Source organism: Pristiophorus japonicus, chromosome 8, assembly GCF_044704955.1.
Source record: "Pristiophorus japonicus isolate sPriJap1 chromosome 8, sPriJap1.hap1, whole genome shotgun sequence".
Classification (NCBI taxonomy): Eukaryota; Metazoa; Chordata; class Chondrichthyes; family Pristiophoridae; genus Pristiophorus; species Pristiophorus japonicus.
The window spans coordinates 9,425,698-9,446,216 of NC_091984.1; the positions used below are offsets into that span (position 1 = coordinate 9,425,698).

At 46.5% G+C, this 20,519-nt stretch overlaps 1 protein-coding gene across 1 annotated transcript in view; it reads left to right on the top strand.

Moving 5' to 3' along the window:
- The window catches only part of LOC139268341 (di-N-acetylchitobiase-like), a 69,344-nt gene extending 49,048 nt beyond the window's left edge, over positions 1 to 20,296 (top strand). The window contains exon 8 of the mRNA XM_070886423.1: positions 19,992 to 20,296. Within this exon, the coding sequence (XP_070742524.1) occupies positions 19,992 to 20,204 (213 nt within the window). The 3' untranslated portion in view covers positions 20,205 to 20,296. The remainder of the gene's footprint in view (positions 1 to 19,991) is intronic.
- The last annotated feature ends 223 nt before the right edge of the window (positions 20,297 to 20,519 follow it).

A 20,519-nucleotide genomic window follows, 5' to 3' on the forward strand; every position in this document is an offset into this window, starting at 1 on the left:
TTAATTAATCCATACTTGTCCAAGTGACTGTTAATTTTGTCCCTGATTAGTGTTTCTAAAAGCTTCCGGACTACTGAGGTTAAACCTCTTCATTGACAGCGAGGCCTATAGTTGCAGGGTTTAACCCTTACACCCTTTATTGAACAAGGATGTAACATTTGCAATTCTCCAGTCCTCTTGCTTGGTATGGAAGAACTCCACAAGACTGAGTACTGTGAGCTAAAAGTGATGTGACCTTAGTCTCTTTAATACAACTCCAGAGTGCCTAAGCAGCATGGCAGCCAACCTTTTATACTCCCTTGCGCGAGGTGTGCAGGTGACCCTTGGGCCTCCAACAGTTGCGCCCTCTGGTGGCAAGTCTTGCACAGTTACAATGTTTACATACATACCATCACTCCCCCCCAAAGTCTTTGATATAAATTATTTACAAGTTGAGACAATCCGGGGCCCTACACTCTCTGGTTGAGCGTCTGAGTTCAAATTCTGACATGGGTGAGTTAGTCGGACCATTGCTGCACTGTGGCGCGGCTGGTTTGACAGGACTGTTGGGAATGGTGGGTTCATCCTCTTCATTGACAGTGAGGTCGATTGCTGGTTGGGTGTGAGTTGGTGGATCGACGATGGTGATGTCCTCTTCAGGTTGTTCCTGGTTGTCGGTGAACCGCAGTTTGGTCTGATCCAAATGCTTTCTGCACGTTTGTCCATTCAATAGTTTGACTAAAAACACTCTATTCCTCTCCTTGGCCAAGACAGTGCCAATGACCCATTTAGGATCATGACCTTAATTAAGGACCAACACCGGGTCGTTAACATCAATGTCACGCGATACAGCCGTGCGATCGTGGTACTTGTTTTGCCGGTGACGCCAGGTTTCCACATGATCATTTAGATCCGGGTGGACTAAGGAGAGCCTGGTTTTGAGTGCTCTCTTCATTAACAATTCTGCAGGGGGAACCCCAGTGAGCGAGTGGGGTCGCCTCCGGTAGCTGAGCAGAACCCATGATAAGCAGGTCTGCAACGAGCCTTCCGTCACGTGTTTCAAACTTTGCTTGATAGTTTGGGTTACCTGTTCCACTAGACCGTTGAATGTGGGCTTAAAGGGGGCAGACCTGACATGCTTGATGCCATTGCGGGTCATAAACTTGAATTCCGAGCTTGTGATACACGGTCAATTGTCACTGATAAGGACGTCGGGCAAGCCATGGGTGGCGAACATAGCCCGGAGGCTTTCAATGGTGGCAGTTGATGTGCTGGATGACATGATTACGCATTCAATCCATTTAGAGTAAGCATCCACTTCAACTAAAAACATCTTTCCGAGAAAGGGACCAGCAAAATCTACATGGATCCTGGACCATGGTTTGGAGGGCCATGACCACGGACTCAATGGAGCCTCCCTTGGTGCATTGCCCAATTGTGAGCATGTCTTGTACTGGTGTACACATGACTCTAAGTCCGAGTCAATGCCAGGCCACCAAACATGCGACCTGGCTATAGCCATCATCATGACTATGCCTAGGTGGGTATTGTGTAGATCACGTATAAAAATTTCCCTGCCCTTTTTTGGCAAAAACCATGCGATTACCCCATAAGAGACAATCCGACTGGATGGACATTTCATCTTTACGTCGGTGTAATTTCATCTTGCATTTCCTCGGGAACAGCTGACCAGCTCCTATTAAGGAAGCAACATTTTACAAGTGATAGCACAGGATCCTGGCTGGTCCAGGTCCTGATCTGGCGAGCAGTGATGGGTGATCCCTCGCTCTCAAAAGCATCCATGACCAGAAGCAAGTCTGTGGGCTGCGCCATTTCCACCCCGGTAGTGGGCAATGGTAGCCGACTGAGGGCATCAGCATAGTTCTCCGTGCCTGGTCTGTGGCGGATAACATAGTCATAGGCGGACAATGTCAGTGCCCATCTGTGGATGCGGGACAAAGCATTGGTGTTTATACTTTTGCTTTCTGAAAACAGTGAAATGAGCAGTTTGTGGTCGGTTTCAAGCTCAAACCGAAGTCCAAATAGGTATTGGTGCATTTTCTTAATCCTATATCCACATGCTAAAGCCTCTTTCTCAACCATACTGTAGACTCTTTCTGCCTTAGACAGACTTCTAGATGCGTATGTAACCAGTTGAAGTTTGCCCGATACATTGGTATGCTGTAACAGACTGCCGACGCTGTAAGAAGATATATTGCAAGCTAGCACTAATCGTTTACACGGTTCATACAGTACAAGTAACCTATTAGAACAAAGTAGGTTTCTGGCCTTCTCAAAGGCTGTCTCTTGAGATTTACCCCAAACCTAGTTGTCACCCTTACAGAGCAACATGTGCAATGGTTCCAGCAAAGTGCTTAAGCCGGGTAGAAAGTTACCAAAATAGTTGACGAGTCCCAGGAACGAAAGCAGCTCAGTCACATTCTGTGGTCTGGGTGCATTCTTGATGGCCTCTGTCTTTGAGTCCGTGGGTCTGATGCCGTCTGCCGCTTTCTTTCTCCCCAAAAATTCGACCTCTGGCACCAGGAAAACACACTTGGAGCATTTCAGCCTGAGTCCCCCTCTGTCTAGAACCTCTTCCAGGTTGTGCAGGTGTTCGATGGTGTCACGACCAGTGATCAGGATGTCGTCTTGAACCACAGCGGTACATGGAACCGATTTCAGCAGACTCTCCATGTTCCTCTGGAAGATGGCAGCAGCCGAGCGAATCCCAAAAGGGCACCTGTGGTATATAAACAGTCCTTTTTGTGTGTTGATGCACGTCAATCTTTTCAAAGATTCAGCCAGCTCCTGTGTCATGTCGGCAGAGGTTAGGTCCAACTTGGTGAACGACTTCCCCCCCTGCTAACGTTGTGAACAGGTCATCCGCCTTGGGTAGCGGGTACTGGTCTTGTAATGAGACTCGTTTGATCGTTACCTTGTAGTCTCCGCAGATTCTGACTGTGCCATCGCTTTTCAACACCGGAACAATTGGACTGGCCCGCTCGTTGTACTCGACTGGCGATATGATTCTCTCTCGTTGAAGTCTGTCCAGTTCGATCTCGACTTTCTCCCTCATCATATATGGAACTGCTCTAGCCTTGTGATGAACGGGCCTTGCATCGGGGACTAGATGGATCTGCACCTTGGCACCTGTGAAGTTGCCGATGCCTGGTTCAAATAGCGAAGGAAACTTGCTCAGCACTTGGGCGCACGAGGCATCATCCACTGACGATAGTGCTTTGACGTCGTCCCAGTTCCATCGAATCTTTGCCAGCCAGCTTCTGCCAAATAGCGTTGGGCCATCGCCGGGTACAATCCACAGTGATAAATCGTGCACAGCTCCATCATACGATATGTTAACTGCCGCACTGCCAATGACTGGTATGAGCGCTTTGATGTAGGTGCACAGCTTTGTCTGAATCGGGCTCAGTTTGGGCCTTTGTGCCTTGTTGCCCCACAGTTTCTCAAAAGCCTTCTGGCTCATAATTGACTGACTCACCCCGTATCCAACTCCATTGATGCTGGTAGACAGTTAAATTTGACTTTCAGCATGATAGGAGGGCTCTTGGTGGTGAAGGTGTGTACCCCGTACACTTCTTCCTCAGATTAAGTTGCCTCCCTTCTTTGTTCTGCATGATCCGCGCCAGATCGATCATCCTCTGCCCACTCTGCCATGTGGTGAGTCGCAGGACTCCTGCACATTCGCTGGAGGTACCCCATTGTTTCACAGCCTTTGCACACATAGTGCTTGAATCGATATTGATGGGCTCGATGATTAACCCCGCAGCTCCAACATGGTGTTAATGGATTGGCATTCACGACCGATGGCGGACTCTGAGTCATCCTCGGTCTTGCAGCTGCAGACATGTAGGCCCTGCCTTATGCAGTTCTGACAGCTAGCGATGTTATTTTATGCACAGTACTTGCCGGTGAGCTTCGATGCTGGGAATATAACTGGCTGGTATTATTACTCATGGATAAGAATGCCTGGGCTATCATGATGGCCTTGCTCAGGTCTAGGGATTCGGCGGACAGCAGCTTGCGAAGAATGACCTCGTGGCCGATGTCAAGCACAAAAAAGTCCCGCAGCATTTCCCCAAAAATCCAGCAAATTTGCAAGTTCCTGCATGGAGTCTCAGGTCGGCGACATAACTCGCCACGTCCTGGCCCTCGGAGCGGTGATGTGTGTAGAAGCGATACCTGGCCCTCGGAGCGGTGATGTGTGTAGAAGCGATACCTGGCCCTCGGAGCGGTGATGCGTGTAGAAGCGATACCTGGCCATTGAGATGCTCTCCTTCGGCTTGAGGTGGTTCTGAACCAGCGTACACAACTCTGTATATGTCTTCTCCACTGGTTTCTCTGGTGCTCGCAGATTCTTGATGAGGCCGTATATTGTGGACCCACACACGGTGAGGAGAATCGTCCTGCGCTTGATCGCTTTATTGTCCCCATTCAGCTCGTTGGCCACGGAGTACTGGTCGAGACACTCAATGAAGGCTTCCCAATCATCACCCTCTACAGATCTATCTAAAATATCAACGGCAGCCATAACCACATGAAAGTTCATAACCTGTTACTCGTCGCCAATTGTTAGGTATGGAAGAAAGCCAGAAGACTGAGTACTTTGAGCTCACACTGATGTAACCTTAGTCTCTTTAATACAACTCCAGAGTGCCTAAGCAGCATGGCAGACAACCTTTTATACTCCCTTGCACGAGGAATGCAGGTGATCCTTGGGCCTCCAACAGTTGCGCCCTCTGGTGGCAAGTCTTACACAGTTACAATGTTGACCTACATAACACCTCTGGCACCTCGTTTGTTTCTAAAGAGGATTGGAAGATTATTACTAGTACCTCCGTGATTTCTTCCTTCACTTCCCTCAGTATCTGAGGCTGCATCCCATCTGGTCCTGGTGACTGAATTACTTTATATACAGGCAGCCTTTCTAGTCCCAATTCTTATCCCATCCAGTATCTCCTCTATCTCTCCCTTTATTGGGATCAATTTTACTCAATTATCTGCATCATTTTTTTGGCGTGTGCCGTTTTTTTTGAGTAAATTCAAATCTGCAAGTTTCCCCAAAGTTTCTGCACTGGCATAATTCACTTAGGTAGGATTTTTTTAGGCTACTTTTTTTTTACCTTATTGGGGGCATTATCTGCCACCCGCAACAATTCTGGCCATTTAAGCAAGTTTGGCCGGCTCCAATTCACTCCAATTTTTCTTAGAATGGCATATGTGACTCTGGAAAAACCTTCTGGGCAGTTAACAAATTCAGCGCAGTGCAACAGATGCAGTTCCACGGCCCGGACAGCAGCAGCAGAGAGGGAGAGAGAGGGATATCATGTTTGTAACCTCACATAACTGTAACCTTTATGTAACAACACTGTACACTGTATACACCTGAGTAATGCACACCTTGACCACAGGGAGTGAACTTGTGGGAGACACTCCTCACCTGGTCAACCAGGTATATAATGGGAGGTCCCACGCAGGGTCATCACTTCTTGGTCCTGTGAATAAAGGTACAAGTCACAGAGTGACATTGTCTCCAATATGTGCCTCCATGTCTAGGTCTCCTTTTTGTCTCCAATCGGCCCCACCCCTTTTTGTTGCTGCCCGTTTAATATTTATATGCCTAAAGAAGACTTTTGCATTACCTTTTATTATAGCTGCCATCCAATTCTTATACTCTCTCTTTCCCCCTCTTATTTTCATTTTCACTTCTCTGAACTTTCTATATTTAGCCTGATTCTTAGATGTATTCTCAAGCCTGACATCGGTTATACGCGCTCTTTTTCTGCTTCTTCTTATTCTCTATCTCATTCGCCACTGCAAGGGGTGGTCCCGGGTGTCAGGTTCACCTCTGACCTACTTGAGTCGTTCGAATCGCTCCCACTCCCTCGGGTTCTCGACTCTGGGTTTATTTGGGGGATGTGATAAAGTGCAAAGGACAACTGGTTTGGTGAAAAAGAACTTTGATTTTATTACAGACAAGAAAATACAATGTCAGACTTATAATCACTCGAATAAAGAATAATATATTACACATTCAAAGGGGATTACAGTAAAAATTACCCCTCCCACCTCCCATTACCTAATCCTAGCAAGGTTAGACTCCAGGGCAGGCAGGGACTATGCTTACCAATCCTTTCCGGTCAGTTAGCGGTAGTTCGCGATTTCGGGGTTCATTGAATTCTGTAGGTTCTGCTTGCGGTACCCCGAACATCGGAGAAGACATCTTACTGCGCAATCTTCAGTTGGGTTGAGTCCGCTGATGCGGTAAGGCACGTTTTGGACCTATGGGGTAAGTACCCGGTTTTCTTCATTAGAAATAGGTCCAAAGTCTCTTTAGGTAATGTTTTCACCTGTTGGTAGTCAGGCCTTAAATTGGAGAGTGGAAACTTTCGATTCTTCGGTTTCTTCCTGTTGAAGTTTTGTTTCGAGTTTGGTCGATCGCGGTGGTTTTTCGTTGGTACCACGTTGGCTGTGGTCGGTTGCTGCCGCGATGGTGATGTTCTTCCTTCCTTCAGGGCTTCAGGACTTCGAGGCTGGAGAAGTTAGTTTACAACTGTCGCGTTGGTTTCTCTCCTTTCTTGATGACAACAGCATGGTCTCGGTTGTATGGCAAAGTGTGTCATACCCTCTGTTAAAACAGGGGGCTAGTTATACGATTTGAGCTGTTCTAATCTTTGCGCCAAATGAGTCCAGGATTCTTTTTAAAAATTTGGCAGGCTTGACTTCTCTTTGTAATATTTTGGCGGGCTTGTTAAAAGTTAATATGACTTGGGTGGGTTGCATTTCTAAATCTATTTCCTGATGGAAATATTAGCTTGGTAATCGCAGTGTCCTTCTGTGCTTAGTTTTTCGCATACAGGCTGTAGTGGGCCCTTTGTTCTTATTCATGTTGAAGATGGCTTTTCTCAGTTTGGTTTGATGGCTAGCCATCTCTGACTTATTGTTGTAATGTAAATATCTCTTGTGGAGAAGGGTTTTCGAATGACCATTCCTCCAAACAAGTTAACTTAGTCTCACCACCCAGATAGTTCTTTAGTTCTTTAGGCCCGTCCACAGGCTTGAATTTGTCTTGTAAAAGTCCAAAATTCGATTAAAGTTCGTAGTTTTTCCATAAGCACTTTTGCATTTCAAACTTTCCGGTAGATAGTCCAAATTAAATTTCCTTTCGAATGAGCCCAAACACTAGAGGGGGGGTTCTCGTGAATGTTGCACCTTTCAGTATCCAGGGAGCTCTGGCTCTGGTTGCTCTACATTTCCCCTTAGTGGGAATGTACCTCGACTGTACCCAAACTATTTCCACTTTAAAGGCATCCCACCGTTGCACTGCAGTTTTGCCGACCAATCTTTGATCCAATTTAGCACGGGCCAAATCCATTCTCATCCCACTGCAATTGATCTTCCTGCAATTAAGTATTTTTACTCTAAATTGCTCCCTGTTGTTTACCTTGGCTAATCTAAACCTCATGAAACTATGGGCTAGATTTTCCATTATCTTTGCATGCATACCGCCCGCTTAACATCCATTTTAACACTGAAATGAGGTGTGACGCCGATATATCGCCAATTTAGCCCACAAAATGGAAACTGCCGCCCATTTCTTGGTCACTTATCGCCGAGTGTTACTTTCGGCATGTAGGTAACGCCGACAAAAAATAATACCGCCCTTTTTTTCGGCGGAAACATCAGAATGAACGAACCCAAAGCCCATGATATCGCCCAACGTTATTTTCGGCCTGTAATTTACGTCAAGATTAAATAATACCTGCCGCCCACTTTTTTTTTTGTCGTAAACATCACATTTGCCGAAACTAATGCCCAGTATATCGCACAGCGTGACTTTCAGCACCTCGCACACAGATCGCGCACAATCTCACTCGTCGAAAAATCTGCTGTGAAATAGTTGAACTGACCTGAATTAATCACAGTGGTGTGGACACCATTTTGTAAATCGCAGGTTGTTTCATTGAAAGGGCTGCTTCAACTTCGGGGGAGATTGGATGTACTCTGGAGTTCATTTAACATGAGTTCATCTGAGTAGACATCTTATCATACTGTGGACGATTGGATTTTCCGTTTGGTATCTTAGTGGGGACAGTTATTGCTTGTGAGCAATGGGCATTATACTTATAGTTATTGGAATGGGGCCAGCCATTTCTCAGCCTGCCTTGATGACAACGCAGATGCTGCAGAATACAATTGGCACAAGATCTAATCCACAGCATTATGTGCCCAATCTAAGACATGCCAGACTGATGAGGAGGACCAGACCATACACCCCCAGCATTTACAGGGAGAAGCAGTCTTACCTCGACTTATCCGAGAACACCTGCCTTCAGAGACTGTGCTTCCACAAAGTGGTTATCCGTGAGATATGCCAGCTCATCAGGGCAGATCTTCAGCCTGCCAGCACCATCAGGACCGCCCTGTCTGTCGAGGTCAAGCTGACCGCGGCACTGTCGTTCTACACATCGGGTTCCTTTCAGGCCTCCGCTGGCGACATTTGCACTATATCTCAACATGCCACACATTACTGCTTTAGACAGGTCACTGAAGCTCTGTACACATGTAGGATGGACTTTATCAGCTTCCCTATGACCACGGAGGCTCAGCCTGACAGGGGTCTAGGATTCTACCGAATTGCTAACTTCCCCAAGGGGCAGAGAGCAATAATCTGTACGCACATCGCCATACGGGCACCTTTTCAGGACGCAGAGGTTTTTTGCAACCGAAAAGGATTTCATTCCCTGAAGATCCAACTCATTGTCGACCACAACCAGATAATTATGGCAGTGAATGCCAAATTTCCGGGCACATCGATGAGGCTCACATGCCTCATATTTACCAGGCAGCCACAATGTCAATGCTGGATTTGGTGACTAACGATATGGCCTCACCACCTGGCTGATGACCCCCCACATCGAAGCTGAGAAGCCTCCTCACAGCCTTCTTTCCCACCTAGCTTTGTATCATCAGCAAACTTAGATACATTACATTCGGTCCTTTCATCTCAGTCATCAATATAGATTGTAAAAAGCTGATGCCCCAGCACTGATACTTGCGGCGCCCCACTAGCCTGCCAACCTGAAAATGACCTCATTTTTCCTGTTGTGTTTTCTGTCCTTTAAGTCATTGAATGGCGGTGCAGGCTAGAAGGGCCGAATGGCCTACTCCTGCACCTATTTTTGATGTTTCTATGAACCAATCCCGAAGACCTGCAAAAAAGGTAAATTAACATTTTTATTTTTTAATTCTTTTGCAGCAATTACTTAGTTAATGGTCTGGTAAATGTTTTGTGACTTTTGATTTTTTTGTTTTTTGCAATTTTTTATTTGTGTGTGTTTTCTCCCCTCCCAGGGCCTGTATTTTTAGCATTGATAGGCCTCGGGCTAAAGTTGGTGAGATCGCGGTTTCCACCGTGAATCCTTGTGCAATGCTGTTGTTTAACGACAGGCGTATTTTGTTGTCAAATATATTCCGTTAAAAACGGCAATATTTTTATTCTTATTTCTTCACAAAAATGATGTTATTTATCAAATAACAACAGGCTGTGGAATTTCTAGCCCTTGGTTCCCCACTGTTTCTGGTATGATTTTTGTGTCTTCTACTGTGGAAACAGAATATTTGTTTCACATCTCTGCCATTTCCTTATTCCCCATCATACTTTCTCTTTTCTCAGACTCAATCGACCCACATTTACCTTCACTATAGAAGATCTTACAATCTGTGTTTAGATTTCTTGATAGAGAGAGAAAATAGAATGATTTAACTATCAATGTTTTGGTAACTCTTTGCTGGTTTCTAAAACTCTCCCTACCCTCAGGCTTAGAACTCTTCTTGGAAACATTAAAGCCTTTACTTTTAATTTAATACTATCCTTATCTTCCTTAGTTGGCCACAGAGGGATTACTTTTCGTGGACTTTTTATTTCTCAAACATTTATATGCATTGATAATAATCAAATACTTTTTCAATATTTGCCATTGCTTAACTACGATCATACCGTTCAATTTCATTTCCCAATCTATCTTGGCCAACTCGGCCCACCTGCCTATGTCATTGGCAGACTTAAGTACTTCACTTTTGAACTCAATGTCAAATTCTATCAAATTATGATCACTCTTCTCTGGAGGATTCCTTACTATGAGATGTATGGGAACATCACCTCTTCCAGGTTCTCCCTCGAAGTCACACTCCATCCGGACTTGAAAAAATATTGCTGTTCCCTCATCATCGCTGGGTCAAAATCATGGAACTCCCTCCCTAACAGCATTGTGTTGGTACCTTCATCTTATGGACTTGCAGCGGTTTAAGAAGTTGTCTCACCAGCACCTTCTCATGGGCAATAAGTGCTGGCTGTGCCAATGATGGTCACATCCCGAGAATGAATCATTAAAAAAAAATTAAACATGACAAAATCTAAAATAGCCGCTTCCCTGGTTGGTTCCACAGACCCCAGCTTCTGTAGAACAACATTGTTGGAGCAAACTGTCTAGAATGCATTCCATGAACTCGTCCTCCAAACTACTTTTGCCAATTTGATTTGTCCATATGGAAATTAACCCAATAGTTTTGACTAATTAAAGATGATGTTCCAGTGTCAGTAGAATCATAGGGTGATACAGCACATCATGCCACTGCTGGCTCATGTACAGAACTACACAAATAGTCCCCCTCCCCTGCTCTTTTCCCATAGCCCTGTCATTTTTTTTGCTTCAACAATTTATCCAATTCTGTCTGAAAGCTACAATTGAATCTGCTTGCACCATCCTTTCAAGCTGTGCCTTTCAGATCACAACAAGTTGCTTTGTGAAGAATCTTTTTCTCTAGTTCTTTTGCTCATCACCTTAAATCTGTGTGCACTGGTTACTGACTTCTCTGCCACTGGCAACAGTCTCTCACATGTATACTCTATGAAAACCGTTCATGATTCTGAACACCTCTATCAAATCTCCTTTTAATCTTCTCTATTCTAAGGAGATCAACCCAACATCTCTAGTCTCGCCATAGAAATAAAAGGGGCAAACTTGTCCTGTGCCCCGATTGGGGGCAGTAACATTCCGGGGCCGGGACTTTTAGCGCCCGGTATGGAAGTCCCGCCTCCGTCATGGAATTGCCCGAAGAAGTCCCCCACTGAAAGGAAGCCGGATGCAATCTCCCGTGCTCTACTTTCTTTGCTGGCGGTAACCGGGGCGCTACTGGGGCAGGAGTCAAGCGCTACGCGGATGCTCCATAATGGCCAGCATCCCGGCACAATGGCAGTCCGGACCAAGCTAGGGCAGCCATCATCGAGAGAATCCGAGAGTCGGCTGACATAAAGAGATGGCCCAGGGCGCTGGCGCCCTCCCCTTTAAGCACCGCCCTGAGAGCGGATGTTGGCCAGCTTCGCAACCCACGAAGTTGGCATTGACACTTGCTTGCAGCGGCCTCGCGGCCTGCATGGCAATTTCCCATGTGGGGTGCTAATGGGTCGGCCTGGGGCGGTGATGGGTCGCTACGCAGCGCAATGATGTCATCGCCACTTGTGTAGCACCCTGGGGTGCTAACCATGAGGCACAGCACAGCCATGGTCGTGCCCACCTCCCTGGACTAAAACTGTCTTGCTCCCCGTTGGTGCTGCCCCGGAGGCGTTTACGGGGCCATAAAAAAGGGCAATTTCACCCCCAATATTGCTCATTCCTGGTACCATTATAACCAATCTCTTTTGCACCCGCTTTAAGGCCTTGACATTCTTTTTGAAGTGTGTTATCCAGAATTAAAGACAATATTCCCAATAGACCCAACAAATGTTTTGTAAAGGTTTGGCAAAAATGGTTTAGTACCCTATGCTTCCATTTATAAAGCTAATGGAAGTCTGTTACTATTGTTCTCATGGTTGACTACATTTCTAAGTTTGGTATCATCTGGAAAGTATAAAATAAAGTGTTTTCTGGTTTTAGCACAGACATAGGCCATTCAGCCTGCTGAGCCCGTGCCGGGTCTCTGCAAGAGTACTCCAGCTAGTCCCACGCTCGCGCCCTTTCCCCGCAGCCCTGCAATTTTTTTTGCCTTTCAGTACTTCACCAATTCCCTTTTGAAAGCCAAGATTGTGTCTGGCTCCACCAATCGTTCAGGCAGTGCTTTCCAGATCTTAACCATTCCCTGCGTAAAATAAGTTTTTCCTCATGTTGATTTAAGTTCTTTTGCCAATCACCATAAATCTGTGACATCTGGTTCACGATCCTTCCACCAATGGGAACAGTTTCTCTTGATCTACTCTGTCTAGACCCCTCATTATTTTGAACAGCTCCATCAAATCTCCTCTCAACCTTCTCTGCTCCAAGAAATGCAACACCAGCTTCTCTCATCCATCCATGTAACTGAAGTCCCTCATCCCTGAACCATTCTTGTAAATCTTTTGTGCACCCTCTCTAAAGCCCTCGGAACTCTCCTAAAGTGGAGCTCCCAGAATTGGACACAATATTCCAGGTGATGTCTAAACAGTGTTTGATAAAGGTTCATCATAAATTCCTTGCTTTTGTACTCGTTGTCTCTATTTATCAAGCCCAGGATCCCGTATGCTTTTTTAACTGCGTTTTCCATCTGCCCTGCCACCTTCACCGATTTGTGCACATATACCCCCAGATCTTTCTGTTCATACACCCCTTTTAGTTTTTTAACCTTTAGTTTATATTACCTTTCCTCCTTCTTCCTACCAAAATGTTTCACTTCAAAGTGTTCTGCGTTAAATTTCACCTGCCACGTGTCCGCACATTTCACCAGCCTGTTTATGTCTTTTTGAAGTCTATCACTATCCTCCTCACTGTTCACTACACTTCCAAGTTTTTTGTCATCTGCAAATTTTGAAATTGTGCCTTGTACACCCAAGTCCAAGTCATCAATATACATCAAGAAAAGTAGTGGTCCTAGTATCGACCCCTGGGGACACCACAGTATACCTACCTCCAGTCTGAAAAACAACCGTTCACCACTACTCTCTGTTTCCTGTCTCTTAGCCAATTTTGTATCCAATTGCTGCCACTGTCCCTTTTATTCTGTGGGCTTCAACTTTGCTGGCAAGCCTATTATGTGGCAGTTTAGCAAATGCCTTTTTTGGAAGTACATGTACACCACATCAACTGCATTGCCCTCATAAACCCTCCCTGTTACCTCATCAGTAAACTCGATCAAGTTAGTTAAACATGATTTGTCTTTAACAAATCTGTGCTGTATTTCCTTAATTAATCCATGCGTGTCCAAGTGATTGTTAATTTTGTCCCGGATTGTCATTTCTAAACGCTTCCCCACTACCGAGGTTAAGCTGACTGGCCTATAGTTGTTGGATTTATCCTTACACACTTTTTTGAACAAGGGTGTAACATTTGAAATTCTTCAGTCCTCTGGCACCACTCCTGTAGCTAAGGAGAATTAAAAGATTATGGCCAGTATCTGTGCGATTCCGTCCTTAACTTCCCTCAGCATCCCACGATGCATCCCATTCAGTCCTGGTGATTAATCTGCTTTAAGTACAGCCAGCCTTACTGGTAGTACCTCTTGTTTATCAATTTTTATCCCATCCAGTATCCCCACTGTTATATATGTCCACTTGTATTTACTCTGTACAGCCACCAGAGGGCTCATCCCCTGGAGTCCCAAGTGATACCATAATCCCTTGGAAGCACAGGTATTGAAGGAAACTTCACAGGTTGGAGAGGCACTCTGGAGACCTGCACTAAAAGACTAAGGTCACACTTTACTTTGAGCTCAGTGTTCAGTCTGACTCTTTCTCCATATACAACTGGCGACGAGATGCAGATAGCGAACCCAAAGATGCAGAGAACAGTGGGCATCCTGGAGAAATTTTCGGAGAGAGATGATTGGGAAATTTTTGTGGAGTGACTCGACCAATACTTCGTGGCCAACGAGCTAAATGGGGAAGAGAGCATTGCCAAACGAAGGGCATTCCTCCTCCCCGTCTGTGGGGCACCAATGTATGGCCTCATGACGAATCTGCTCACTCCAACGAAACCCACGGAGAAATCGTATGACGATTTGTGCACACTGGTCCGAGAGCATTTGAATCCGAAGGAAAGCGTTTTGATGGCGAGGTACCGGTTCTACACCTACAAAAGGTCTGAAGGCCAGGAAGTGGCGAGTTATGTCGTCGAGCTAAGACGCCTTGCAGGACAATGCGAATTTGAAGGACATTTGGAGCACATGCTCAGAGACTTTATCGTACTTGGCATTGGCCACGAAACCATACTTCACAAACGTTTGACTGTAGAGACTCCAACCTTGAGTAAGACCATAGCGATAGCCCAGGCATTCATTGCCACCAGTGACAATACGAAGCAAATCTCTCAGCACACAAGTGCTGCGACAAGTACTGTGAACAAAGTGATGTTGTTTTTGAATTGTAACGTACAGGGCAGGTCACACATACCTGCAGCTGCACGTCAGCAGTTGACTCAGAGTCCACCATCAAGGGTGATGAATGCAAGGCCATTAACTCCTTGTTGGCGCTGCGGGGGTGATCATCGTTTCCATTCATACCGATTCAAAGAGTACATTTGCAAAGGCTGTGTAACATTGGGACACCTCCAACGAGTGTGCAGGCGAGCTGCTAAGCCTGTTAAACCTGCAAACCACCATGTTGCAGAGGAAGACAGATCCACGGAGGATCACAACGAACCAGAGCCTCAGATAGAGGAGGCAGAGGTACATGGGGTGCACACATTCACCACGAATTGTCCCCCGATAATGCTGAATGTTGAACTAAATGCACTCCCGTTTTCAATGGAGCTGGATATGGGTGAGAGCCAGTCCATCGTGGGCAAAAAGACTTTCGAAAGGTTGTGGTGCAACAAGGCCTCAAGTTCCAGTTCGCACGAAACTAAGAACTTACACAAAAGAACAGATTCCTGTAATCGGCAGTGCTACCGTAAAGGTCTCCTACGATGGATCGGTGTACAAGCTACCACTCTGGGTGGTACTGGGCGATGGTCCCACGCTGCTCGGCAGGAGCTGGCTGGGAAAGATACGCTGGAACTGGGACGATGTCCGTGTGCTATTGCCCGCTGACGACACTTCGTGTGCCCAGGTCTTAAACAAATTACCTTCGCTGTTCGAACCAGGCATCGGGAAATTCCAAGGAGCAAAAGTGCAGATCCACCTAATTCCGGGGTACGACCCATCCATCACAAGGCAAGAGCAGTACCGTACATGATGAGAGAAAAGGTAGAGATCGAGCTAGACTGGTTGCAATGAGAGGACATCATTTCACCAATTGAGTTCAGCGAGTGGGCCAGTCCTATTGTCCCAGTCCTCAAGGGAGGCGGCACCATCAGAATCTGTGGCGATTACAAAGTAACTATCAATCATTTCTCCCTACAGGACCAATACCCACTACCAAAGACCGACGACCTCTTTGCAACGCTGGTGGGAGGAAAGACGTTCACGAAGCTGGATCTGACTTCAAGCTACATGACGCAGGAACTGGAGGAATCATCGAAGGCTCTCACCTGCATCAGCACACACAAGGGTTTTTTCTTGTTTACAATAGATGCCTGTTTGGAATCCGATCAGCGGCGGCGATATTCCAGAGAAACATGGAAAGTTTACTGAAGTCGGTCCCGCACACCGTGGTCTTCCAGGACGACATCTTGGTCACTGGTCAGAACACAGTCGAGCACCTGCAGAACCTGGAGGAGATTGTTAGTCGACTCAACCATGTGGGGCTCAGGTTAAAATGCACGAAGTCCGTTTTCCTGGCACCTGAAGTGGAGTTCTTGGGAAGGAGGATTGCGACGGATGGCATCAGGACCACCAACCCGAAAACGGAGGCAATCGAGAACGCACCAAGGCCACACAACGTGACGGAGCTGTGGTCGTTTCTGGGACTCTTGAACTACTTTGGTAACTTCTTACTGGCTCTCAGCACACTGCTAGAACCATTACATGTCTTACTACAGAAAGGGGGCGAATGGGTTTGGGGCAAAAGCCAAGAAAATGCCTTTGTAATAGCGAGAAAATTGTTATGCTCAAACAAATCATTAGCTTGTTGCAATACATACCCGACACCATATGAATACGCATCACATGGCCCGAGCATGTGATGCGTGTTCTTTGGCGTCGGGTGTGTATTTCAACAAGCTAATGATTTTGGGAAACTACAACCAGTTGCTTATGCATCCAAGCGTCTGTCTAATGCTGAGAGAGCCTACAGCATGATTGAAAAAGAAGCGTTAGCGCGTGTCTATGGAGTAAAGAAAATGCATCAATACCTGTTTGGGCTAAAGTTCGATTTGGAAACTGACCATAAGCCACTCATATTCCTGTTTTGTGAGATAAAGGGATTAATACCAACGCATCAGCCCACATCCAGAGATGAGCGCTCACATTGTCCGCATACAACTGCGCCACCCGCCACAGGCCAGGCACAGAAAACTGCGCCGATGCTCTCAGTCGGCTGCGATTGCCCACCACGGGGGTGGAAATGGCACAGCCCACAGATCTAGCCATGGTTATGGAAGCATTTGAGAGTGAGAAATCACCCGTCACTGCCCAGCAAGTCAAAACCTGGACAAGGCAGGACTCCTTGTATCTCTAGTCAAAAGCTGTGTGCTTCACGGGAGCTAGTCCAATGTCCCAGTGGAAATGCAAGAAGAGATAAAGCCGTTCCAGTGGCGCAAAGATGAAATGTCTATACAGGCAGACTGCCTTCTGTGGGGCAATCGAGTAGTGGTCCCCAAGAAGGGCAGAGACACCTTCATCAATGACCTCCACAGTACCCACCCAGGCATCGTAATGATGAAAGCGATAGCCAGATCCCACGTGTGGTGGCCTGGTATCGATGTGGAATTTGAGTCCTACCTTCACAGATGTAATACATGTTTGCAGTTAAGCAATGTACCCAGGGAGACGCCGCTAAGTTTATGGTCAACACACCAGGCAGCCCAGCAAGGCCAGCTGCACAGCAGCCCAGCGAGGGCCCAATAAATGATTCAACAACACCAGCTTTCACAACGAGACGATCAACCAGGGCAAGAAGGGCCCCAGATCGACTCACATTGTAAATAGTTACATTATTGATTTTGGGGGGGGAATGTTGTTATATATGTGGACTTGTATTTACTCTGTACACCCACCAGAGGACTCATTCCCGGAGTCCCAAGGGATCCCATAATCCCTTGGGAGCACAGGTATTTAAGGAGGCTTCACAGGTTGGAGAGGCACTCTGGAGACCTGCAATAAAGGACTAAGGTCACACTTCACTTTGAGCTCAGAGTGTTCAGTTTGACTCTTTCTCCATACACAACACCCACTACCTCTTTCACTATGCATTGAGCAGCATCTTCTTCCTTGGTGAAGATAGATGCAAAGTACTTATTTAGTCCCTCAGCCATACCCTCAGGCTCCATTCGTAAGTTTCCTTTTTTGTCCCACCCCTCCTCTTACCCGTATAATACCTGGATGCCTATGGAAGACTTTTGAATTCCCTTTTATGAGGGCCATTGGTGGCATTCAACTGCCTAGGCCCTCAGCTCTTCAATTCCCCTCCTAAACTTCTCTACCTCTTCGACTTCAAAACCCTCCTTAAAACCCACTTCTTTGGCCAAGCATGTGGTCACCTGTCCTAATATCTCCTGATGTGCCTCTGTGTCAGACTTTATTTGATAACGCTTCTGTGAAACACCTTAGGATGCTCTACTACATTAAAAGGTGCTATATAAATGTTGTTGTTCTTGTTGTAATAGATGTTAAGAGTGGAATTCATTTGTACTTGATCGTGTCTATTTAATTCATCTCAAAGTGCGTCACACAATAAGTTTCTTTGAAGTGATGCAACATAGTTATCTAATTGGCTTGAAATCATGCTGTGGAGTGTTAGCGGATAAACACTTAATTCAATCAAATGATCAGCCTTCCGCTATTTTAACGGCATCATTAACCTATTAAATCAATTGTACCGTATTCCATGGTGTAATTTCAAGGTCCGTACTTGCATTGACTTTGGCAACTTTAGTATCATTGGCCCAAGTTTCGGGCCGCGCCTAAAACGGTGCAGCCCGGACCTGGACGCCCGTTTTTCGCGCCACAAAGTGCGCCTAAAAAAAAAAATCTATTCTCCGGCTCTCTGCAGGCCCTCTGGAGCTGGGCGCGGTGCAGCACGAGCTGTGGGGGCGGAGCCAGGTCCCTGGGCTGAAAACAGTGCCGGGACTTCTGCACATGCGCGCTACAGTGGGCGCACATGTGCAGTAGCTCCAGGCGTCCAAAACTGTGGGAGGGGCCCGAAGCACGCAGCCCCTAGCCCTGGCCGAATGGCCTCACTGGTGCTGCGTGGATAAGGCTCCTCCCACCCGACTGGACCCCACCCGACCCCCGCTCTCTCTCCGCCGCCGCCCCCCCCCCCAGCGACCCGATCTCCGTGACTCCCCCCGCGGACCTCCGCGACTCTTACCCCCCCACCACCCCACTCCGTGACTCCACGCCCCCTCCCCCAGACCTGCGCAACTCTCCCCCCAATCCCCCCCCCCCGGACCTCCGGGACCCCCCCCCCCGAGTCCCGACACACCCTACCTGTAAATCCAGCCCGAAGTCTTGGGCCCAGCCGTTCAGCTTCTTTCTCTCCCTTCCTCTCTCCCTCCCTCCCTCCCTCCTTCCATCCCTCCCTCCTTCTCTCCTTCTCTCCCTCCCTCCTTCTCTCCTTCCCTCCCTCCCTCTCTCCTTCCCTCCCTCCCTCTCTCCTTCCCTCCCTCTCTCCTTCCCTCCCTCCCTCTCTCCTTCCCTCCCTCCCTCTCTCCTTCCCTCCTCTCTCCTTCCTTCCCTCCTTCTCTCCCTCCTCTCTCCTTCCCTCCCTCCTTCTCTCCCTCCTCTCTCCTTCCCTCCCTCCCTCCTCTCTCCTTCCCTCCCTCCCTCCTCTCTCCTTCCCTCCCTCCCTCCTCTCTCCTTCCCTCCCTCTATCCTCTCTCCCTTCTCCCCCTCTTCCCCCCTTCCGCCTCCTCTCCCTGCCCCTTCTCCTCCCCCCCTTCTCCTCGCCCCTCTTCTTCTTCTCCTCCTCCCCCCCGCCATCCCACTTCTCCCCCTCCCCTCGCTGTCAGAAACACAGAGAGTGACAGTCAGAGAGTGAGAGACACACACACACAGACAGACAGAGAGATAGAGACACTGACAGAGACACACTGGGGGGGCCGTCCCAGCACGCTGTTGGAGGACTCCCGGTGCTGCAGTTGGCAAGTAGAAAATGTTTTATTTATTGATTTTTTTTTAATGATTTATTGGTTGATTTATTGATGTATTTATCATTTATTATTGATGATGGCTCTTTATTTGTAAAACTGAAGTGTTTAATGTTGGTAAACTTCCCTTTAAACCCCCCCCGGCCCCCATTCCCTGCACCTGATTTGTAACCTACGCCTGATTTTCTAAAGTGTAGTCAAGTTTTTTTCGAACGTACAAAAATCTTCACTTACTCCATTCTAAGTTAGTTTGGAGTAAGTTTTCACTGCCTAAACTTTGAAAACAGGCGTAAGTGGCCGGACACGTCCCCTTTTGAAAACAACATTCTGTTCCAAAGTGAAACTGTTCTCACTGACTAGAACTGGAGCAAACTAAATGCCCAGAATTAAAATTTCTAAGAAACTCCATTCTAAACCAGTTGCTCCAAAAAAACAGGAGTAACTCAGGCCGAAACTTGGCTCCATTAAATGATAAAAAAGTTGAAATTTATTAATTTTGAAGTTCTGTGATCTCAATGAAGAATCAGTAGCCAGACTTTTTCAAAAATTAGTTTCTATTAGTTTGCAGTGATTTTCATAATCCATTTCAACTAAGTTTTGAAAAAATCCACCTTTTCACCTTTCTTTAGCTCAGCCTACCTAACCTCACCTTTTAATGTAAGTACAAGTTTAATGTATTGTGCATATTGCTGCTGAAGGTGTTCAGTATTGTGTCTGGAACTGTGCACTGAGTCAAACCTTGCTCCTACTTGTTTAACTCTCTTTGTATTTTTATGGCAGGTCAATATTACATACCATGAGGTCTGGTTTGACGATCCAGAGAGTTTTTCAATAAAGGCATTTATCTTGAGGAAATTAAAACTCCGTGGCATTGGCATGTGGAATGCAAATTACCTAAATTACAGTGCTGTTCCTATAGCAGCGATGCAAACTGAAGACATGTGGAATGCAATGTGCCCTTTCAGAGGAAAATGGCGAGCTCGAATCATTTAATCTTTTCATAATGTGATCATTTACATTGCAAGTAAACTCAACCAAAAGTGAGCTCGCTTCCAACATTAGAAATTACTCTGATATCGATGTAGGGAACAGCTTTAACCTTTTATCTAATCAGCAAATTTCTATTCAATGAAAAGCAAATGTACTAATGCAATTTGCACTACACGATCTGGTTACTTCAGCACCTTAAATTATTTATACAAGATGCAACAAAGCTATATTAACGATCATAATGCTTAATGATAGCGCAGGCTATAACTTCTTGCTAAATACTTGCAATTCAGCTTTCCCATTGGGTGATAATCCATT